Source organism: Hyperolius riggenbachi, chromosome 8 (genome assembly GCF_040937935.1).
Source record: "Hyperolius riggenbachi isolate aHypRig1 chromosome 8, aHypRig1.pri, whole genome shotgun sequence".
Lineage (NCBI taxonomy): Eukaryota > Metazoa > Chordata > Amphibia > Anura > Hyperoliidae > Hyperolius > Hyperolius riggenbachi.
The window spans coordinates 227866904-227890660 of NC_090653.1; the positions used below are offsets into that span (position 1 = coordinate 227866904).

General features: G+C 45.6%; 1 protein-coding gene across 1 annotated transcript in view; it reads left to right on the forward strand.

The window, feature by feature from the left end:
• HCFC1 (host cell factor C1) overlaps window positions 1–23757 on the forward strand; it is a 65127-nt gene that overhangs the window by 28179 nt on the left and 13191 nt on the right. Inside the window, exons 3-19 of the mRNA XM_068248250.1 lie at window positions 197–357; window positions 468–676; window positions 3771–3855; window positions 4087–4193; window positions 4303–4482; window positions 6923–7276; window positions 7366–7523; window positions 9256–9453; window positions 10136–10360; window positions 10442–10546; window positions 10676–10895; window positions 12222–12364; window positions 12502–12640; window positions 13221–13438; window positions 13780–15541; window positions 18109–18332; window positions 19217–19655. Of these exons, the coding sequence (XP_068104351.1) occupies window positions 197–357; window positions 468–676; window positions 3771–3855; window positions 4087–4193; window positions 4303–4482; window positions 6923–7276; window positions 7366–7523; window positions 9256–9453; window positions 10136–10360; window positions 10442–10546; window positions 10676–10895; window positions 12222–12364; window positions 12502–12640; window positions 13221–13438; window positions 13780–15541; window positions 18109–18332; window positions 19217–19655 (4927 nt within the window). The remainder of the gene's footprint in view (window positions 1–196; window positions 358–467; window positions 677–3770; window positions 3856–4086; window positions 4194–4302; window positions 4483–6922; window positions 7277–7365; window positions 7524–9255; window positions 9454–10135; window positions 10361–10441; window positions 10547–10675; window positions 10896–12221; window positions 12365–12501; window positions 12641–13220; window positions 13439–13779; window positions 15542–18108; window positions 18333–19216; window positions 19656–23757) is intronic.

Below are 23757 nucleotides of genomic sequence, written 5' to 3' on the forward strand. Positions count from 1 at the left end.
GCCCCCCCCCCCCTGTAAAGCAGTTTTCCAACTCTGTTCTCAAGGCCAACAAACCATATACGTATTACAGAAAACCAAACCTTTACAGGTGTGGTATCCTAAATCTCTGAAACTCATTCCTAGATGCTTTGCTTCTGTTCTCAGTGTTGGTGAAAACTTTGCATTAAATCTGTTTTTTTTGTTTGTTTTTCTCCAGGCTAGTAGATGGGAATGGAAGAGATTGAAAGCCAAAGCACCCAAAAATGGTCCGCCCCCATGTCCCAGACTTGGGCATAGCTTTTCATTGGTCGGAAGTAAATGCTACCTATTTGGTGGGTTGGCCAATGACAGTGAGGACCCAAAGAATAATATTCCCAGGTAAGCCATGTTGCTTGCTATACAAACACCTAAGCATTCCATAGTTGTTCATATTCTGATCATGGCATACATTGTGCATTTTATTTCATTTCTCTGTTTGCTTTATGAAGGTACTTGAATGATCTGTACATCTTGGAGCTGCGGCCTGGCTCAGGTGTTGTAGCCTGGGACATACCCATAACCTATGGTATATTGCCTCCACCACGGGAGTCTCACACCGCCGTGGTGTACACAGAAAAAGAAAGCAAGAAATCCAGATTGGTGATATATGGGGGCATGAGCGGATGCCGACTTGGGGATCTCTGGATATTAGATATAGGTAAGATGATTAACCACTTCTATACCATGAAATTTTGTGCTGATCTGTGCTGCGTGGGCTCTCCAGCCCACAGCACAGATCAGCTAGCAGCCAGGCCGATCAGACTTCCCCCCCCCCCCCCTTTTTTTCCCCACTAGGGGGACGTCCTGCTGGGGGGGTCTGATCGCCGCCGGCTGCTTGCGCTTGTGTGTGGGGGGGGTGGGGGGGGGGCTCTTAAAAGCCACCCTCCGCAGCACTTCCTGGCCTCCTTCCCCTTCCCTCCCTCTCCCTCCCCCTGTGAGCGGCGCAGGACGGATTTCCGTTCTGCGCCTGATGGGATAGGCTTTAGCCTATCAGATGCCGGTGATCCCCGGCCAATCAGAGGCCGGGGATCACTGATCTCCTCTACAGCGCTGCTGCGCAGCAGCTCCGTATACATGTAAACACCGGGGAAGGTCTTCCCCCTGTGTTTACATTTACCCTGCGAGCCGCCGACCGGCTCGCAGGGTGTTCACGGAGACACCCTCCGTGAACTGACATGGAACGGCCGCTCGTACGAGCGGCCGTTTCCATGGTATACACTTCAGGATTCAGGGGCGTATATATACGCACCGAGAATCCGGAAGTGGTTAAATGATACTTTGGCTTTAAATTGTTAGGTCTATACATTTACAGAACACAATTTGCCATTTATCAGCATTGTTTAATGTAGCGATTTTTTTTAATAGTTTCTATATTTCTACACTAGACTATTAGGCCCATTTCATTAACCTTCTTGGCGGTATGGACGAGCTCAGCTCCCTGCGCCGCTCAGGCCCTGCTGGGCCGAGTTAAAAAAACAAACACACAGCTAGCACTTTGCTAGCTGCGTGTGGGGGACGAACGCCGCCGATGCGCCGCTACCCGGCGCGTAAGGGCCCCTCCCGAGACCCCTGCGCAGCTTGGCCAATCAGTGCCAGGCAGCGCTGTGGTGTGGATCATGACTCCCGATGACGTCTGATGTTATCACGATCGTTTCCATGACGGGGGCTCCAAGAAATCCCGTTCAGAACGGGATTTCCGGATGGGCTAATGCGCCGGAAGCGATTGGAAAGGTGAGTAAGACGCTGCCGGGAGGGGTGAATCATGTAGCTAGCGCAAGGCTAGCTACATGGTTTAAAAAAAATAAAAAAAAACTGCTGCGCCGCCACCCTGGCGATCTTAATAGAACGCCAGGGTGGTTAACGGATGCTAGAACGTGGTGCACATGTGCAGGGCTGCAGCTGCTCAGCTATACAGTGTGCATTGCACCTCACACTCACTCATACAGTTCCTTCCTTTCTGCCGTACTGCGCATGGACCCACATGTTGCCATGGTTGCAGCCATGCGCAGTATGCCGGTACACACGGATGCAGAATCCTGGGCCTTTTATTAGGTAGGAACTGGCTATTTGTCTATTGGTTAGTGAAAGCGTTCCTACCTAATAAGCTGGTTGGAACTTCTAGCACTTGCCTAATGCTGGGCATACACAGCTCGATAATGCGCCGGTGCGTCAGTTTGTGCGCGCGGATCGGTCCCCGCGGGCGCTTCTAATCAGCCTTTCGTTTGCTCCCATTGTTCTCCCTGCCGGTATCAAGTGCGGAATCGATCCGGCGGGTTATCGGACAGGTCGGAAATTATCGAGCCATCAGCGGCTCGATAATTTCAAACGAACCGTGTATGCCCAGCATAAAACTCAAATGTTTTACAGATCCTGAACCCTTTTTTAAAAGCTGACTTTAAGAATACATTTCAAAACCGCTTTGGTCCCTTAATGAGGAGCTGTTAGGTATAAGGTCTCAGAGAAAATAAACACATATATCAGTAGCTAAATATAGGCTGTACTTACATTACATATGTATTTCACTGTCCACGTTTAGATTTCACAGAAGTTTTATATAGTATTTGCAGAGAATGATGCTCCTGACAGCTTATGGCAGGTTCCATGTTTGTCTGTCTCCTATGAAGCCAAATGTGTCGTCATGTCCTGCCTGCTTCCTGATCACAGAAAAGCTCATACTGAATAACACTAGTGTGCAGTGAATATTAATTAGCCATGTGGCTAGGAACAATAGCGGACTCCTGCAGTGTACTCTGCCGGGAGATTTATCAGTGCTGTGCGCTGGACTGAGTTACATGCTATTGTTACTTGACCCTGTAACTTCTCATTAGCAGCCGAGGGGAGAGCCCCAGAATGCTTTGCAGTATGGTATGCGGCTTGCGTCTGCTTGGGAATAACAGCTTTGCTGATAAGCACACATCAAATGTAAGAGAGATTTTTATCTTCACTAATGCCTTTTTGGCTTCCTTCTAAACTGTTTAACACAGGAGAATAGAGGTTTAAATTAGCTTTTGTAGCCTGACAGTTACTCTTTAAGTTTTAGTAAAGCGTACCTGAAGTTCCCCAATATACTTACCTCAGTAGAAGGAAGCCTCTTGCATTCCTCTGTTTCAGCGCTAGCTCCTTCTAAACATAATTGACAAATATGATGTTCGTGGCCGCTATCCTGTCAAGAGTGGCCGTACTGCGCAGGCACCAGTAGCACTGCATTGCTAATCTCATTACTCTTTGCCACCCTTTCCTTCGTGTAATACTATGTGTGCCCTCCTTGCTTCTGGGACATAACTATTTTCTTGTTTGACTTGCATTTTGCTTTAAACTGGGCCTAAAGTGGGGAGAGAAAGTGCTCATAGGAAGTACATGCCTTGGGAGGGGGAAGCCTCTGGATCCGAAAGAGTTATCCCCGGTCCTCCTCAGAAGTGATCCAGTGGTGGGATCTCCAAAAGTCTGCTTAGCTGTTTACCACTCAGGCTCTGGCAGAAATGGCCGAACCCGATTGGGTCTGCTCTGCTGCACAGACGTGAGCCATGTGCACAGACAGACCAATGTTAATAGTTTGAGGGTGCAATTGCTGGATCAGGCCTGCAGGAGAAGACAGGGTAGCCTCATTAGGATCCAGAAGCTTGCCCTTCCTGAGGTATCGTGTTTTTTTTTTATTATTATTTTATTCACAGATTCTCTTTAAATGTCCAAATTGATCTTATTTTAATGTAATGGTCTTTTTGGTCTAAACTGTATTGCTCTGGTTTCTTTAGACACTCTGACCTGGAGTAAGCCCAGCCTCAATGGTGTTGCACCTCTTCCTCGAAGCCTGCATTCAGCCACTACTATAAGCAACAAGTAAGCTATGGTCTCTTTAGCCTTCTTGCCATGGACCACCAATATTTTATAAAAGTTTTTAAGGAATTTATAGCAAATTATTGTTTAAAAAGGACTTATTTGTTTGGTTATAAGCGTACTCTTTACATCTTTAAAATCAACCAATAAATGGTATCCTACTTAAAACTGTCTGCTTTAACTGATAACACAATACAATCCTGCTAAAATGTTAATCTTCTCCTTTTATGACAGGATGTATGTGTTTGGTGGCTGGGTGCCCTTAGTTATGGATGATGTTAAAGTTGCCACCCATGAGAAGGAGTGGAAATGTACAAATACCCTTGCTTGTCTCAATCTTGGTAAGCAGTGCATTTTATATGTTAAAATTCAGTGATCTGTGAGTTCTACATACTGTGGGGCTAACCTGTAATACATTTGTGCATACCAAATGATCTGCTTACATTGCAGATTCCATGTCTTGGGAACATATTGTCATGGATACTCTGGAGGATAATATTCCACGGGCTCGTGCTGGCCACTGTGCTGTGGCAATCAATACACGTTTGTACATATGGAGTGGTCGTGATGGCTACCGTAAAGCCTGGAATAACCAGGTGTGCTGCAAGGATCTCTGGTACTTGGAAACAGGTGAGTGGCTCCTTCTTGGCCTTGTGACATACTGACTGCTGAGTTAAAGAGAGTCTGAAGCGAGAATAAATCTCGCTTCAGACCTCATAAATAGCAGGGGCACGTGTGCCCCTGCTAAAACGCCGCTATAGCGCGGCTTAACGGGGGACCCTTCACCCCCAAATCCCCCTCGATACACCCGGGGAGCGCTTCCTGGTTGGGGCAGGGCTAACCGCCGCAGCCCTGCCCCACGCGCGTCTGTCAGCGCGTATCTCCGCCCATCCCCCGCCCCTCTCAGTCTTCCTTCACTGAGAGGGGCGTGGGAGAGGCGGCGATGCGCCGCTGACAGACGCGACTGGAGGCAGGGCTGCAGCCGTTAGCCCTGCCTCCAGGAAGGGAAATTCTGCGACCTTTTTACGACACACTTTTGCGGGGGGTGGGTTGGGGGTGAAGGGACCCCCGTTTAGCCGCGGGATAGCGGCGTTTTAGCAGGGGCACACGTGCCCCTGCTATTTATGAGCTCTGAAGCGAGATTTATTCTCGCTTCAGAGTCTCTTTAAGTGCTGGTTTATGAAACCTGTAGCCTATTTTCTTGATTTTGGTGCTTTAAAATTATGGGACCTTATGCCGCAGCCCATTTTGGGATTCGTATTTCGGGGTAGCATTGTGCACTGCCTTTTATTTAAGACAGAAGTAGGGATGTTAGTTTGTGTTTTTCAAGATAACTATGCAGGATAAGAATCGGAAGAAGGTATTAATAACTTGCCTTTGTCCTGAGTGAGTTGTAAATTATTCTAAACTTTGTTAAAATGGACCTGAACTCTTGCACCGGACAGAAGGAAAACCTAGAGAAATGCACCCTGTATGTATTTAGAGAGTTTAGTCTGTCTAATGGTGCCAATACATGGTACAATTTTTTTCATCCAATCTTACCATTTCTATGTAGTATAAGGGTAAATTAAGTGATTATACTGAGAGGATAATTTAGGCAGTTTCCTTATATTACATATAAATGGTATGATTGGATTAAAAAGTGTACCATGTATGGGCACCATAATTCCCCTTCATCTGTGACTTACCACAACTTTAATTTGATATGTCAGCTTACTGCCTCAGGAGGACAGCTAATTTATAAACACGGGATATTAACCCTATGTCTTCTTCCATGAAAACAGAAGGTAGACACTGCAGATTAATTGCAGGTTTTGTATCAGCTGTAACCAGGGCTTTGGAGTCAGTACAACAATCAGATACCCCAAATTACTTTGACTCCAACTCAGACCACAACCCTGGCTGTAACAAATGTTTTTCTTTAAAGGTTCTGTTAAAGTGGACCCAAATTAAAAATACAAGATTTCAGAAATAAAATCTATTTTCTAAATTATAATAGCAGACTTTTTTCAGCTGCATGATGACAAATATAAAATATTTTACATTTATTGGAGGAACCCCTCCCTTCCTTTCAAATTGCCGGGATTTTTCCGGCAAACTGGTGTAGTAGATGGTGTCTGGCAATGGAGGAATTGCTAATGGCTGCCCCCAGTATAACCCTAGCTATGAAAAGAGAAGGGTGAAAAGCATGCACTGAAATGATCATAGGTTTGAAGGAGTGTTTATTTATCTTTGTATGTGTCAGAGTGGTGCAACTAAATATTTTTAATTAAAAAAATGTTTGGTTTGGGTCCGCTTTAAGAGCAGAGAGGAAGTTTTGAGTTCAGGTCCGCTTTAAGGAAACCTATGCAGGGCTGTGGAGTTGGTACAAAAAATATGACTCCAACTCAGACTTCTCAGTTTATGATTTCACGGACTACTCTAATTTCTTGTTGATTGAAAGGAACATAAAAATGTTATCACTGCCAAAGCTATAGTAATTTTACAGCTAAACTAAGATGGCATCTGCTTTTGGGAACAAAAAGCTCCTGGCCTTTGTATGCGGTCTTTGGTCTCCTTTTTCTGGCAGCCCTGAGCTCTATGCTTACATCCTGCGGCTTCTGACCACATTTTGCATCAGGAGCCAGAGAATGTCGGCATACAGTGCAGGGGAGGCGTGGACCCCTCTAGCACGCAGCGGCTATTGTTACGCCACTTTCTGCCACTAAATGTCCCTATGTGTTTTTATTTTGTGCTTTGTCAGGTTAGACTTTGTCGGTTTGACCAATCAAAATATTATTACCTCAGTTGGTTTTGACTGAATTCTTAATCAAAAATTGGAAAAATGTATTGATCCCTAGCTGGGATAGCAAGTTTCTGCTGAAATCTGATCAAAATAATGTAGTGCGAAATGGTACAACAGTTCTCGACTTCCAATCTGGGACTAATGGATTGTTGAATTGGGCCACTGTCACATGGCTGCAAGCTTGAAATTTTTTTATTTTTTTTTCTATAGGGGGGATACTCGGGCAGCATGAAGTTTCAAATGTTCTCATTTGAGATATTGACTTACCGATTCTCTTTGTTACAGAGAAACCACCGGCACCTGCACGTGTCCAGTTAGTAAGAGCAAATACCAATTCTCTGGAAGTCAGCTGGGGAGCCGTATCCACTGCAGACAGTTATTTGTTACAGCTGCAGAAGTATGACATACCAGCTGCTGCAGCAGCCATGTCTCCAGCCAATCCAGTTCCGTCAGTGCCAGTTAATCCGCCCAAAAGTCCAGCGCCTGCAGCTGCTGCTCCTATAGTTCAGCCTGTTGCTCACACAGGCATCACCCTGGTTCCACAGGCTGCTTCCATACCTCCTTCAACAGCCACTATACAGGTCTTGCCTTCAATCCCTGGGAGCCCAATTGCAGTGTCTGCAGCTCCACGTGCTCAGAGTAAGTACAATGTTTTTTTGTTGTTGTTTTTTTTCCTTTCTTTCCTCTCCAACCTTTTTATACATTTGAATTCTAATTTCTTCCTGCAGTTCCGGCTGTCCTGAAAGTCCAAGCACCTCAATCCACAGTAAATACGCCACTTGTTACTGTTCGGCCAGCTGCCCAGGTTGCAAAAGCTCCATTAACTGTTACCTCTCTTCCGCCTGGTGTGCGCATGGTAGTGCCTGCTCAAAGTGTTCAAGGAACAGTAAGTGTTTCATTTTGAAAGTGCTTCCTCCTAAACAGTGTCTGTGTTAAAGGGACATAGTCCTGAGAAAATGGAGGAATTGCTCTTGGTTTTTTTTTTTTTTTTCTTCAAAAGGTGTTAGTTCCAGGATTATCATCCTTATCTTTGCGTTACTGTACAAACTAATTTGTGATTAGTGATGCAATGTAAACATCTAATGAAATCTATTAGAAAATATAGGGGTGTCTAATTATTTTTCTCAAACTACTGATTTGACATGTGTTAAAACAAGAAAAATTGACTTACCATATCTACCACAAATTGTATGGTGTATGCACGGCTTTGCCCAGAACAAACCTGCAGCCAGTGAGTGTCGGGCAGTTGCTTACTGCATGCTTGTATATCAACAGCTCCTACTGGAAAATAGTTGCCTTGAAGTTTACAACCTAAAAAGAAATCCTCCATCTTTGTTTCCTCATCCTTTTTTACATTTGAACTCGTGGCTCTCAGACCACATGCCCATCCCCGATTCCTGCTGCCTTATATATTTTTTTTTTTTTTAAAGGACACCTGAAATGAGGACTATGGAGGCTGGCATATTCATTTCCTTTTAAACCATACTAGTTGCCTGATGGTCCCACTGATCTTTTGGCTTCATTAGTATCTAGATTACACACCTGAAACAAGCATGTGGTTAAAGGGGCACTATGGCGAAAAATTTTAAAATTTACAATATGTGCAAACCTAGACAAATGAGAAGTGTGTTTTTTCCAGAATAAAATGAGCCATAAATTTTCTCCTATGTTGCTGTCCCTTACAGTAGGTAGTAGAAATCTGACATAAGTGACAGGTTTTGGACTAGTCCATCTCTTCATAGTGCATTCTCAGCAAGGTTTTTATTCTTTATAAAGATATTCCCTAAAAAGGATTTAAACAATGATGCTGGCCAGCTTCCCTGCTCGCTGCAGTTTTTGGCAGTTGGACAGAGCAACTGCCATTTACGAAGTGCTTTTGAAAATAAAAAAATCCTTTAGAATCCCCCTATGAAGAGATGGACTAGTCCAAAACCTGTCGCTTCTGTCAGATTTCTACTACTTACTGTAAGTGACAGCAACATAGGAGAAAAGTAATTTATGGCTCATTTTACTCTGGAAAAAACATACTTCTCATTTGTCTGTTTGCACAGATTTTAAATTTTACAATTTTTCGCCATAGTGCCCCTTTAATCTAGTCAGACTTCAGTCAGAAACATCTGATCTGCATGCTTGTTCAGTGTCCTCTATGGCTAAAAGCGTTAGTTAGGATCAGCAGGACAGCCAGGCAACAGATTTTGTTTGAGGAAATAAATATGGCAGCCTTAATACCACTTTCAGATCAGGTGTACGTTAAAGGGTATCTGAGATGGGTGTGTATTTACACTTGCCTTCAGCCCCATGAGGTGCGTGGGCTTCCTCTCTGGCCGCTTCGTTTTTATTTTTTATACCCCTCTGTAATCTGGGCAGCTGCTGAAGAGGGTGTTACCGGGAAGAGAACGGAGCGGCCTGAGAGAACAGAGGGCTTCTCCGCACCTCATGGTGCTGGAGCAAGCTCCAGGTAAGTATAAATACATCAATGCATCCCATCTTCGGTTTCCTTTAAAGTAAACGTGCCTAAAAATCTGGGCTTGACAACCAACAGCAGTAGTTGGGCAGGTACTCTTGGTTCAGAGCTCACATGCTATTACTGTCTTTTGATAGTAGGATTTGCCTTGCAGGCTATTGGCAGTAGTCAGCCAATGAGTGGCATGGCGGCTCTTGCAGCAGCTGCTGCTGCTACACAGAAGATCCCTCCTTCCTCCGTACCCACAATGCTGAGTATGCCCGCTGGAGCCACCATGGTGAAATCTGTTGCGATGTCAACCACCACTCCCACTCTCCCTACATCTGTGAAAATGGCAACCTCTCCAATAATGGTAAGGAACTGAGGTGTTGGTGGCTTAAAACATTTTGATTGGCTTGTGAAACCAGCCATATGTAGCAGACCTGTTTGGGTTCTCCGTGTTGCATGCGGATATTGAAGCTTAAAGGGAAGGTCCGAGGTGATTAAAAAAACAAAAATCTACTTACCTGGGGCTTCCTCCAGCACCTGACAGCCATCCTGTGCCCTCGCTGCAGCTCCGGTGGCTCCTGGTCCCCTCCGGTGCAGATGCCGACCTCGCCAGGTCGATGTCTACTGTGCTTCAGCGTGCGGCTCACAGAGTCACACTGCCATCATCTGGACTGTACTGCGCAGGCGCAGAACTACTGCGCCTGCGCAGTACAGTCTGGATGATGTCAGTGTGACTCCGACTTGGCAGTTGAAGTACTCTTGCTTCGTGTTTTTGAACTATGGGAAAAGGCTGAGCAAATCGCCAAGTCTAAAGACAAGATGGGCTCTATAGGATAACTAGAAAGGATATGGAGTAAAACAAAGGTAATCGCGTACCTTCAGTTAAGCAGCTATGCCACTTCTCAGAGAATTGACAATTTGGCAAGTGCTCTCTAACACTTCTAGTATTCTTAATGATGTACTACATTTCACTGGCATAGTACTACTAGCAGAAATTAGACTTTTTAATCTAAACTGTGACTTTATACTTTCCATTCTCTTTACAGGTCAGTAACCCAGCCACTCGCATGCTGAAAACGGCAGCAGCACAAGTGGGCACCTCACCTGCTTCTGCTGCCAACACACAAACTCGTCCCATTATTACTGTGCATAAATCGGGGACTGTCACCGTTGCCCAGCAAGCCCAAGTTGTAACTACAGTGGTTGGAGGTGTCACAAAAACAATTACTCTGGTCAAAAGTCCAATTTCTGTGCCTGGTGGAAGTGCTCTGGTAGGTTTCTGCCTAAATGTAGATTCTGTTTTGTTGTTGGAAGTTTTGGTACTTATGATGGCATTTTATTTATTTTTTTAGCTTTCAAATATTGGTAAAATGGTGTCTGTTGTGCAGACAAAACCAGTTCAGACATCTGCAATAACAGGACAGGCGTCTACGGGGCCCTTAACACAAATTATCCAGGTAAGTTTTGTGTATGAAAGACTGTAGACAACATTTTTTTCCCTTAATTTTCTTTCATATGTGTTGAACATATTTGAAACGTGTGATTTTTTTTTTTTTTTTTTTTTCCCCCTCTTGTCCCATGTTCAGACAAAAGGAGGTCTTCCTGCTGGAACAATACTGAAATTGGTCACCTCAGCAGACGGCAAACCCACAACTATTATCACCACCTCGCAAGCTGGAGGAACAGGCACCAAGCCAACCATCTTGGGAATCAGTAGCGTCTCGCCAAATACCACCAAGCCTGGGACCACTACTATTATCAAAACTATTCCTATGTCTGCCATTATCACCCAGGCAGGAGCCACAGGTATGTTTATACAGATCTGTCTAGGGAGACAATTGGGAACAAACTTTTATTTACAGAGTGCCCTACCCCAAGGACCCCCCCACCTTTTATATATAGGCATTTATAGACCTTGACAGGAAAACTGGAGATGGGTATATTTTGCTGAAGTCGGCCTGTGCAGTCTTGCCGAGCTGATAAAAGGCAGTTTTATATATGAAATGCTAAGCGCCTTGTTCAGGATAAGGGCTCTTTTCTACTTGGAAATGAAACCACACCATAATGTGTTCGCCTTACTTCCTAATTTCCACAATAGGTTAATTGCGCTGAAAACGCAGCAGGACGACTTGCGCGCAGGAGAAAATTGTGCCACAAACAGATCTCTCCCATAGCAATCTGATCACAAATCACTGGTAGTGAAAAAGGGCCCTCTGTACAATCCCTGTGACTGGACTTGGGCAATCCTCTATTTAATGCTAGGCTTCACTTGTAGGCAGTCTGGCTGTCCAGAGTGTGAATAAATGAAAATGTCACCTTCCCCCACCCACCCCAGGTGAGTGATAAAGTTGGTCATGCCTGTTTTCATGAAGGTGCTGCCAACCGGAAAGTTAAACATCAGAATAGTTTTCTCTAGTGATGGTCATGTCTAGGAGAACTCAAAGAAAAGCATGTGATCAGTTTGGTCAGGTGATAGATATGCAAGCCTCTGATTTGCTAGTCATGGTCCTGTGCCAAGGCAGGATGTAATCACAGCAAATCAAAGCTTTGCAAATCATGTCAGCTGATCAGTCTAATCACATGCTTCTCCATGAGTTCTGCTAGAAGTGACCATCACTAGTTGTCTCTACTCAGGTGCTGCACAGGTGAAGGGACACTAGTAGGGTATGTCCTCAGAAATGTAAAGGAGTGATCCCCAGGTATTGATATAACCTCATTCACTTTCTAGCCGGATGAAGTACTGAGTTTTGCTAAATTTGTTTCTCTGCCTGAAGTTCATTTTCTATAAAATTCCCTGAATAATCACCTGTGTGTAGTGAATTCCTCACATGGATATAAAGAGATTTACATTTTAGGCAGTGCAAAAAAAAGGTTGTTTGGATCACTACTCAAACTTACAGCAGCTGCAACTCTTCCACTGTTTTCTACTGTTGCTTTTCTCTCATCTCTGGGGAAAGTTAAGAATACATTTCATGTCTTCAGTGTGATTTCGCCCCCCCCCCCCCCTTCTTTTCCCAGTGTAGTATGAGATGCTGTGATGTATCAGAAGTCCCTTTGCAATTGCAAGCTTGCATTAGACCTATGCAATCATGTTTTAATTACACATTGCTTTTGTGCTTCTTTTTATAACAGGCGTAACCAACACTGCAGGGATTAAGTCTCCAATTACTATCCTCACAACAAAAATGGTGACTTCAGGCACAGGAACACCAGCCAAAATAATAACTGCAGTTCCTAAGCTTACAACCAGCCACGGGCAGCAGGGTTTAACACAGGTCAGTATGCATTGAATCTTTCAAAAAGCAGCATAGTACTTCTTTTTTTTTTGTTTGTTTTTTTTCTTTTTCTTTTCCTTTTTTTTTTTTTTGTTTGTTTTTTTAATTTCCACTTCTATGTTCTTGCATTATGATAGGTGGTCCTAAAAGGAGCTCCTGGCCAGCCTGGCACATTTCTGCGGACTGTACCAATGGGTGGTATGAGACTTGTTACACCTGTGACTGTTTCTGCTGTGAAACCCACAGTCACTACACTAGTGGTGAAGGGGACCACAGGTAAGCAGTGTTTGCAAACGGATATAATTAGAATATTTCTTTTTTTCATGGTTTCATTCAAAAAGCCTCTATTATTAACACCTATTGCACCTTGTGACTAAATTTACATGGAAGAACTTCCCTGTCATAGCCTGGGGTCTGTTTTGCTTCACATATTCTCGGTATGTCTCACTCTGGCAAGGTTCTATTGCATTAAGACACTGTTACGACCAGGATTCCCATTTCTTGTAAGTCATTTCATACTACCGCAAGAAATTGAAATTAAGATTTACACCATGTTTTAAAGTTGCGTTTAATCCGGTGTCTCGGTTACTGACCTGTAGTTCACGATAAAATTACTTTGTTTTAAGACAATTTGCATTGAGCTGCCCACTCCAGTCAGTACCTCCTAGGTACATGACCGTCTTCATACAGAGACAATCTGAGTGGGCTTAGTTTTATTATACACTTATATAATGCTGCCATTTTTATGGAAGCCCTTTATAGAGAACAAGTGAGACATGACCAACCGTTACTCCATAGACTAACCTTATGGAAAATGAGATCCGTTTTCTATTGTAATTTGTTGTTTTTATTGTAGGAGTAACCACTCTTGGCACAGTCACTGGAACCGTTTCAACAAGCCTTGCAGGAGCAGGTGTGCACAACACTGCTTCACTTGCAACACCAATTAACACCTTGGGCACCATCGCTACCCTCTCCAGTCAAGTGATCAATCCGGGTACTATTACCATGTCCGCAGCTCAAACTTCTCTTACTTCAGCCTCTGGACTTAGCACTCCTACAATTACTATGCAGGTAAAAGTCAAACTAGGTGTGGTCATCTTGGTAACCTTCTACAGCATCTGAATCTCACACTGAGGTATTTAGAGGCAGCATTGGGTTCCATGGCATCTTTCTGCTATACAACCCCGATTGTGCAACGGAATCACTTGTTCTAACAAGTTAAAATTGATTAGCTGCTCTAGTTGATGATTCTGTGCAGTTTGTTAGCCTATAGCGTCCTGTGATGCTTTTGCTTATACAGAGAAGTCCTTTTTGGCTCGTGCAGAGAAGTTGCTTTACTAATCGGTGTAGCAGAATTGTATTATGTGGTGATCCAGCTTTTGACTTTAATTTTTTTGTTTCTTTTTATATAGCCAATATCGCAGCCAACCCAAGTGACATTGATAACCACTCCCAGTGGTGTAGAAGCTCAACCTGTCCATGACCTTCCTGTCTCCATCCTGGCATCCCCCACTACTGACCATCCCACAACAACAGTAGCAATAGCAGACTCTGGCCAGGGAGACCAAGCACCTGGCACAGTCACCCTTGTGTGCTCCAATCCTCCCTGTGAAACCCATGAAACGGGAACCACAAATACTGCTACCACCACACTTGTAAACCTTGTTCAGCAGCCAGGAGGAACGCTTCAGTTTTTGTGTGAAGGACAAGAGCCTGGAACCTTTGTGGCCACTGCCTTGGGTCAGGCCAATGGAAACATAGTCAGAGTTTGCTCTAATCCTCCGTGCGAAACTCATGAGACTGGAACTACACAAACTGCAACAACTGCAATGGCAAACATTGGTCAGAGTGGCTTAGTAACAAGAGTTTGCTCCAACCCTCCATGTGAGACTCATGAAACTGGAACCACACAGACTCCAACCACAGCAATGGCCAATATTCACACTGGGCAGCCTGGCACTGTAGTGAGAATATGTTCAAACCCTCCTTGTGAGACCCATGATACTGGGACTACACAGACCTCAACCACTGCCATGTCAAATATTGGCAGTGAACAAGTAGGAAATGGTCAAGTATGTTCTAATCCACCATGTGAGACTCATGATACTGGTACAACTCAGACTTGCACAACAGCCAAGGCAAACAATGGCAGAAATGAGCAGCAGGAGAGCGTGCAGAGGCCACAAAATCCACCATGTGAGACTTTACAAACTGTATCCACGCATACAGTAATGACTGTGCCTAGTATTATCAGTGGAAAGTCTGAAAAGGTACAGCAGGTTTGCTCTAATCCACCCTTTGAAACACATGAAACTAGCACAACCAACACTGCAACTGTGGCAACATCAAATCTGGGAACAGAACAGCCAGTCGATGGCCAAGCGTCATCTAACCCACAATCAGAAAACAATGAAACTGGCACCACTCACACGCCAACCACTGCAAGAACAAACAACCCACCATGTGAAACCCATCAAACCATTTCAACAAAAACTACCATGTCTGTACATCCAGAATTCGGCTCTGGCTCCAAGGGACTTATCGAGGTAGTAGGTGATTCTGTGTCCGACAAAGAAACTAAACCATCTAGCTCTGGCCAAGCCAAGGCAACATCTTCCAAAATGCCATGTGAAACGCTGACTACTGGCACTACTCAAACAGCAACCACAGCCAAGTCTGATATCAATACTTCTGAGAACAGCCATAGGTCTGTGGGTGACTCCTGTGAGACCCATCAAGCAAATTCCACACAAACCACCATGACTGTTTCAGAAGGCAATAAGGCTGAAAATCCTGACAGTTCTAACCCACCATGTGAGACTCATGAGCCGGAAGCAACCAACACACCAAGCACTGTGCAGTGTAACCTTGGGTCGGGGAAGGGTGAAAATGCTCAGCAGTCCGCTGAATCCTGCCAAGCAACCTCTACAGCATCCAATACAACAGGACCACCATCCAACGTTTTAGAACAGCGTGTGTGCTCTAACCCACCTTGTGAAACGCATGAGACCAATACCACCAATACAGCAACCACATCTACATCAAATATGGGAGCCAATCAAGCTCCTGCTCTTCCTGCACAGCAAATCTGTTCAAACCCACCATGTGAAACGCATGAAACAGGAACTACCCATACAGCAACAGTAGCCACAGCCAGTATGGGGGCTAATCAAGGTGAGGTTCTTTTTATTTAATGCACATTCATTCTTGCTGTCATACAACTTGGGAGTCATTCACACACGTTCCACAAACTCTATTTCCTGTACTTGCTCTGGACGTTCCAGCAGGCACTTGTTTTCATTGGTCTTTTTCCAGCTCCACTTTTGAACATTTGTTTTTACTGTACATATCCTTAAAGGAGTTGTCAGGCAATCTATAGTAAAATGAGTGGTACTTACCGGGGACTTCCTCCAGCTCCAAGCCCAGCTCTGCCTGCAGCCGTTCGCCGCAGATCTGTCCCAGGCGATAATGTCAGAGCGACCTCCAGGGTCGCTCTGTACTGTGCCTGCGTGAGCGGCGCTGTTAATCACCGCCACGTGGGCCGGAGCGGACTGTGCAAACGCAGAACTACTGTGCTTGCGCAGTCCGCTCCTGCCCACGTGGCGTTGATTGACAGCGCGCCGCTCACGTCTACCCTGGAGGTCGCCCTGACGTCATCCCCGGGGACTGGGACGGACCCGCGGCGAGCGGCTGCGGGCAGAGCTGCGGCGAGGGACATTCTGGGAGCTTGGAGCTGGAGGAAGCACCCGGGAAGAACCACTCATTTTATTAGATTGCCTGATGAGTCCTTTAGAGGTAACTGAGCACTAATAAAATAAAATGTCTAAAACTCCTTCCCCCAAAGGTGGAGGGTGTTTATGGTAATCTGTACTTTTGGTGTTTCGAGGGTACTTACCCTAGCCCTGTTCCAGAGGTTCCCAACCTTTTTGAAGTGTTGACACATCACACCATTCACTCAGAACTTGTGCATTATCCTGAATACAAATGAAAATGAAGCCTAGAATATTTCAGGAATATCAATAACAATAAGTGGGACTGGAGGAAGCCCAGGTTAAGTAGTTCTCTGGGTACTATTACTTTGTTGATGACTTTTTTTTTTTTTTTTTTTTTTTTTAAAGCACACTTACTTGGGCAGGGATGCACAAATCCCGTAAGCCAGGTAGCCAGAACTTAAAGTAAACCAGAGATCTTCTAAAGATTTGATACTTATCTGGGGCTTCCTCCCGCTCATAAACTAGTCCCACGCCGTCCTCCCGTGGTCCTGTTCAGCCGTGATCAGCCTCAGTAATGGGCTCAGTTGTGTCAGTCTGGGTCTAAAGCACAGGAGGTTGCAAGAAGGGCAACCAATAGTTTCGGGCAGGTGGAGATGCACAAAACAGTCTCCACTCTGTTATCCCAGGCATACTGGGTGTGGTCACTTTAAAATTCTGATACTGACTATGGCTGGGCCACAGTAGACCAACGCCCCTCCACAGGGAGGGTAAGATCAACAACAGGGTTAAGCGGTGCCCAGAGATGTTTAAAAGTAATGCCTGGTGCACACCATGCAATTTCCCATCAGATATACGGGTCAAATCGTTCATTTCCGACAGGTCGATCTGATTTCTGATTGTTTTTTGTATAGAAGTTATCAGAAAAATAATCGGAAATCAGGTTGGCCCTGTCTGATATAATCGATTAGACCTATCTAATTGAAAAATTGCACGGTGTGTACCAGGCATTAACGGCTGCAGAGTAAATTAAAGAGGTGGCTTAACTCTATGATGACATTGCAGTGTTATCCCCAGAAATTATTTCCAGCCGGGTGGCATGAAAAAGTAGCCGGGTGGGGCGATATGAGGGAATGCAGGGCGGGTGGTTCTTTGCGCAACTTTGCTCACAGCATAGGAGGTGGTGAGCTGATAACAGCCGGGTGCTCTCCAAAACTAGCCGGGTGGAGCACCCGGCTAAAACAGCCTGGGGAGAACACTGCATTGGATTTGTGCAAGAAAATATATTCTGCACTGTTCTTTAGGAGGTAGAAGCTACCATCAGTATCCACAGAGCTATGGTGCCAAAAAGCAACCCTGAAATCATTCTCCTCTTTGCATATGGAGTCTTAAGAACCTGTGTACCAGAAAGTGCCAGTTGCACACAGCAGCTTATTATGTAGGTGATCCAGTCCCTGTATGTTCCAAACTCTATTAGAGCGCTTCTTTAGGGCTAATTCACACTACAAGAGCTTTTCTAAGCGCTTAGTGATTTTAAAAGCTCTTGCTAATTTTATCAACACAGAACACTTATATCGCGCTTTTCTCCTGGCGGACTCAAAGGATGCGCTCTATAGGCAGTAGCAGTGTTGGGGAGACTTGCCAAAGGTCTCCTACTGAAATAGGTGCTGGCTTACTGAACAGGCAGAGCCGAGGTTCGAACCCTGGTCTCCTGTGTCAGAGGCAGAGCCCTTAACCATTACACCATCCAGCCACTGTGAGTAATCTCATTGGAGTGATGTGATTTTGTAAAAATCTCCCATAGCATTGCATTAGCAGGAGCTTGTAGTGTGAACGGAGCAAACCTGTTCCTGCCATTATAAAAGTGGTAATCAGGATTTCAAAAGTAAGGTTAAGGGTGTTTTTTTTTTTTTTTTGTCTAATTTTTTTGTTAATGACTCTGCCCCTTAGAAGCTGCCTATTCCAGGATGCACTCTTGTGATTTTTATTTCACTTGCTGTTAATGTTTTATAATGTGTTATTTTTTGGTAGATCAACCACCAGCAGCAAATGGCCAAGGTGAGCAAGAGACAACCACCCCTCCTGAGGAAGAAGCCTCCAGCAGCACCACCACTGCAGCAGCCTCTGCATCCCCAGTGACTATTGTAGCTGTAGCAGCGTCTTCTTCCTCTCCGGTACATACAGTCCAGCCTGTGGTTTCTAGGGCTGTAACAACTGTGACTCAGTCCGTACCGATCCCTGGACCATCAGTTCCAGTAAGTTATTTGGAAGCACAAAATCTTGCTGTCTTACCGATACAATTAAAAGGTGGCCATTCATTTAGTGATTTGGCTGTACTATCGACCATTCGATTAGATCATTTTATTGAATGGAGTGTGTTCCAGTATGCCCAATCGATGAAAAGTGGCCAATATGTTGAATTGACTAGCTTAGTCGTTTGAACAAGCTGGAAGATCTCGGTTGATCGCACAGGAATTGGCTACTGTTTACATATCTTTCGATCGACACAATTTATTTTTGCATTAAATACAGAGGCACAGCAACGGTCAGATCGATTAGTGAAGGTGACTCGCATAGGATATTGCTCGTAGTGTGTGGGCCACTAGGCTATCGACTTGATCAACCGCTCTAAAGTTGATTGCCCAATAAAAGCGAATGCTTAGTTAATTTATTCAGATTCACTAGATGTTTGGCTACCTTTAGTGTTCAGTGCACTGAAGTGCGTTTTTAACCTGAGATGTGATGAATTATGCCAGGTTAAGTGTGTTGCCGATTTTATCTCTGCTTTACAACCTAAGCATGTTGCTGCCACTGTTCTCTAAGCCCCCCCCCCATGTCTCATTTCTTCATACTCCATATTTGCCCCCATAGCTCAGGCAAGGTTTTGTCAGCTTTTGTTCAAATCCTTCTTCCACAAACCTTTGCGAAAAAACGGACCTCAAACCTCTGCATTCCCATTTGATAAGTTGGTTTTTTTTGTTTTTTTTTACAAATTGGCACATGAATATTTGCAATGTTTTTTGTTAAATACAAATGAACACACTGCCTGCGTTTGGGGACTTCAGTTTGGTGTAGGCATTAGTCACCCTAGTTTTGGAATGGAATAACTATACCCTTCTTATCCCTCTCCGTTTTGCAGAATATTTCCTCCTTGACGGATCCGGCCCCTGAGGATACTGCACAGAGTTCAGAGGCGGTCCCCTGCACTGACCAAGCTGAAGCCCAACTGACCACTGATATGCTTCAGCCTCCTGAGGATGCTCAGGCGGAGCCAGAAGCACAGACTATGGACACTGCTGTTGCTGAGCACTCTGCAGCCCAGTTACAAGCAGCTATGGAGGCAGAACGGGCTCAGGAGGCAGCTGCTGCTGCTGAACAGCAGGGCGTAGAACACCTGTCCCTTCCTCAGGAACTTATGGCGGAGGGACAGACAACTACACTTATGGTCACCGGATTAACTCCAGAAGAACTGGCTGTGACTGCTGCAGCTGAAGCTGCCGCACAAGCTGCTGCAACGGAAGAAGCCCAGGCTTTGGCAATACAAGCTGTTTTACAAGCTGCACAACAGGCAGTGATGGGTAAGTATCTAGATGGGTTTTATGTTATGAACTGGTGTTGCGGATATGTGCAAAACATGTAAAAGTCATGGTATATCCTTAACACGAAATGTGGCCAGTTAGTGCTGTGGTACAAGAACCTCTGATGTACTTGTTACATTTTGGTTAGACCTGTTCCTACCATTTAATGCCTCTTCTAACAGTAACACCCCTGACACGATCATGTTATTAGCTGGGCCTTAAAGAGAAACTGAGGTGGGGGATCTTAGAATGAAATCTATACACAGGCTTAGTCTGGCTATAGTGCCCAGCCTCTGTTGCTATTTGAATCCCCCCTAAGTCCCCCCTGTGCTCCGTTCTAGCCCATAAATTACAGCTGCGCTGTCTGGCAATGTTTACCTAGCGAATGTCACTGGCGCCGCTCCCCCCGCCTCCTGCTGAGCGCCGGTTCCTCCCCGCATCCCTTCCCTCCAATCAGCGGCAAGGGGAAGGGATGTGGGCGGGGACCGGCGCTGTGCAGTAGGCGGGGGAGCGGCGTGAGTGACACTAGGGAGGTATATACAGCTCGCTGCGACATGCTGCTTGTCGCCAGCGCGGCTGTAATTTATGGGGGAGAGCGGAGCGCAGGGGGGGGACTAAGGGAGGATTCAAATAGCAACAGAGGCTGGGCACTATAGCCAGACCCAGCCTCCGTGTATAGATTTCGTTCTAAGATCCCCACCTCGGGTTCTCTTTAAAGCAAGCTTGTAATTTAAAGAGTAGCCTCTGGAGAGTTCATAGGCTTCCCAATCAATAAGCCCACCATTCCTGCACAGGCTCCCTTTGAGCATATCTGACGAGCCTGTCAGATATGTTCTCCACGGTCGCGTGCCCCTCCGTGTACAAGCAGTACGGCCATGTTTGTACCCTACCCTAATTCAATAAGCCAGTAAGGAGTTCAGGCAAAGCCTCCAACACTGCTACTGCCTACTGAGTGCACTCTTGTGGTTGCCTCGCAAGCGCTTTGACAGGAGAAAATCGCTAAACAAATACTGGAATTAATATTGTAAATGGGTAAAAGAACAGCACACTGCATTCCCATCCAGAGGAGCACACTATTGCCAGTGTTTCTTGTTAAAAACCTTGTCAGTTTAAGACCGGATGCATTAACAACCCGCAGCATCCCACAGAAAAATCAGATGGGGTCATCTCTTGTGAACCAACTATCTCCCCACTGCATGCCAGGTAAAGATCACACATACACCTTTTCCCCATGTAGCAGAGGTGCAGTGTGATAATTACCTGCTCCAGCGATGCATCATCCTCCTGTTCTTCCCGTCTGTTACTTGCTCTATGCTTGCATAGCTCCAGCTTCGCTTCTGATCACGTGATATGCAATTAGAGCCAGAGATATCAGTATAGAGCATGTGGCTGTCAAGAAGTTCAGAAGAGACCAGAAGTGGCACTGGAGCAGGTAAATATTAACCACTTGACGACCGCAGTGCTAACTCCCCCCCCCCCCCCCCCCCCCCCCCCCCCAGGCTCATGTCTCATGTTTGTTATGCTTGGCTGTGCAGGCTTTTCAGCCTCCTGCACAGCCGAGCTATGGAGGCCAGCAATCTGACTCACCTTTTTTGTCGCCGGAGGGGTCCGATCGCTGTGGCAGTCTTCCCCAACCTCCAAATCTCCCCCCAGCCTCTCCCTCCCCTCCGTAATCTTTATGGAACAGGACGGTGATCCGTCCTGATCTGCCTCTCATAGGCATCAGCTTATGAGAGGACGGCGCTCCCCGGCCAATCAGAGGCCGGGGGTCGCCGATTTCGTGCAGTGCTGTACAGTTGTAAACAAATCAGATTTATTTCCCCTTTCGCTTACAAACTCCGTTTCGTGAAGTGGCAGGGAACGATTGCGCATGTGCACGGCCGTTCCCTGGAAAACTGCAGCCCCAGGACTTGACGCCAATCGGTGTTAGGCGGTCCTGGGGCTGCCGCCGTGGCCACGCCCATCGGCGTTAGGTGGTCCCCAGAAGGTTAAACTGCTCCAATGCCCTATTCTGCAGAAGGAGGAGGAGCCACTTCTTGTGACTGTTCAATAAATGTTAAACCTTAAAAATGGCCAGTGACTTAGACCATCTTTTAGATTTTGGCCCCTTATGTGATTGAGTTTGACACCCCTGGTCTCGAGTGTCCACGTGTTTTTCCCACATCTGCAGGCTCCCTTCAGTTAAAGGGAACCAGAGATGAACCTGAACCTTGAAAATGAAAAGTATGTTATACATGCCTTGGGCTTCCTCCAGCCCCATACACTCTGATCGATCCCACGCCGGCGTCCTCCGCTGCCTGCATCTATGAGAACCGGGTCCCGTCACTGACGTCATCGGAGCCAGCTACACAGGAGAAGTGCGCCCTCTACGTATCTCTCCAGCGGCTGCTGCAGAGATACACAAACAGCGCACTTCCCTTACGCTTAGACTGGCTCCGACTGGAGCAGCGGGGACCCGGTTCTCGTAGATGCAGGCAGCGGAGGATGGCGGTGTTGGATCGATCAGAGCGTATGGGGCTGAAGGAACCCCCAGGTATGTATACAATCTTTTTTTTCTTTTTCATTTATGGTTCCCTTTAATCTGTGGGATCTCTAATTGCTGCTGTGCATCCAGTGGCCTATGCCTAGTGTCCAGAAGCAGATTGTACGCTGTCTGTAACTAGTCCTATATTTTTCAGGAACAGTTTTTTTCTTTATTTTGAGTGACCATGATCCAAGTGTATCTTATCCATGCCACAAATGTTGACACAGACACTGTTTCTTTGTTTATACTTAACCCTTTCGGGACCGGCTGCCTACCACCCCCCCCCTTTAGGACCAGGCAATTTTGCAGAAGGGGGGGGGGGGTGGTGGGCACGTTTGGTGGGTCAGGCAGCCGGATCCCTGCAGGGTCTGGCTGGGCTGTCTTCCCACCAACACCCCCCCCTCCCCATCAGCAATCACTCACCTTCCAGGCTCCAGCGACGAGCTGCTTGATTACAGCTTTTTCTGATTTGTAATTCTTGCCAGTCGTTTATCTACCTAGTGCTACTTGTAGCAGCTGGATAATGTACTGGATTAAGGGCACCACCTTTGAAGATGACACATGTTTGAATTCTGTCTGGAGCCAGCTCTTGACCAAGTCAGTAAGCCAACAAGAGCATTAAGTAGTCTTAATGCCCAAGGACTCCTGAGTGGCTTCAGCAGAAAAGCTGCCAGCAGGCACACAAATTAATCCAGAAGTTTAATAAAATTACAAAGAATCCATAATTCCAGATCCCTAATATGAAAAACTGGATCCTTTGTAAATATAGTTTATTGAATTTGTGGATTAATTGGTGTGCTGGCTGGCGTCTCCTCTACTTTGGAGCTATTAAAGGAACACTACTGCAAAATTTATAAAAACTAAAATCATTTATACTGAAAAGAAAGCTAGTAAACTTGTATAGTAAAAGGTTAAGAATTGCTTAAAACATAAATTGCACTGCTGTTTACAAATTCATGAACGGTTGCAAGAGAAGGACTCTTACCAACGGAGGCTGCGTGTACCCCCCCCCCCCAAAAAAAAAGAGATTTATACATACCTGGGGCTTTCTCCAGCCCCATCAGCTTGGGTTGCTCCCACGAAGCTGTCCTCCGATGTCTGCAGCGCTGGTACCGGGTCCCCGCACTTCAGCCAGTTGCAGCTAGTCTGAGGTAAGGGAAGTGCTCCCTCTACACATCTCTCCAGCAACTGCTGGAGAGATACGCAGAGACCGCACTTCTGCGTAGACTGGAGCCAGTGTTGGTGCAGCCCATGTTCCTCATGAAAATATACATCCATTCACATGTTGGTTTCCAATGTCTGGTCATGACTAGTTTTATGTGGAGTTGTTCAGGACATGTTTTTGTAATGATTGTTTTTGCACTTGCTTGTGAATTCTTAGTGCAAGACAATGGCCTCAATTCACTAAGCTTATCTCTTGTCTTTAATAACTCTTCTAGAGTTGTTACCATGGTGATAAGGCATGTAGTATTCAGGAAACATTTTACCTCAGGCAAACCTAAAGTTAACTCTTCTGTCTTGAAGTTAACTCTTTAATCCTTTAAAATAACTCCAGAGCTAAAGACACGCTGTTCATTA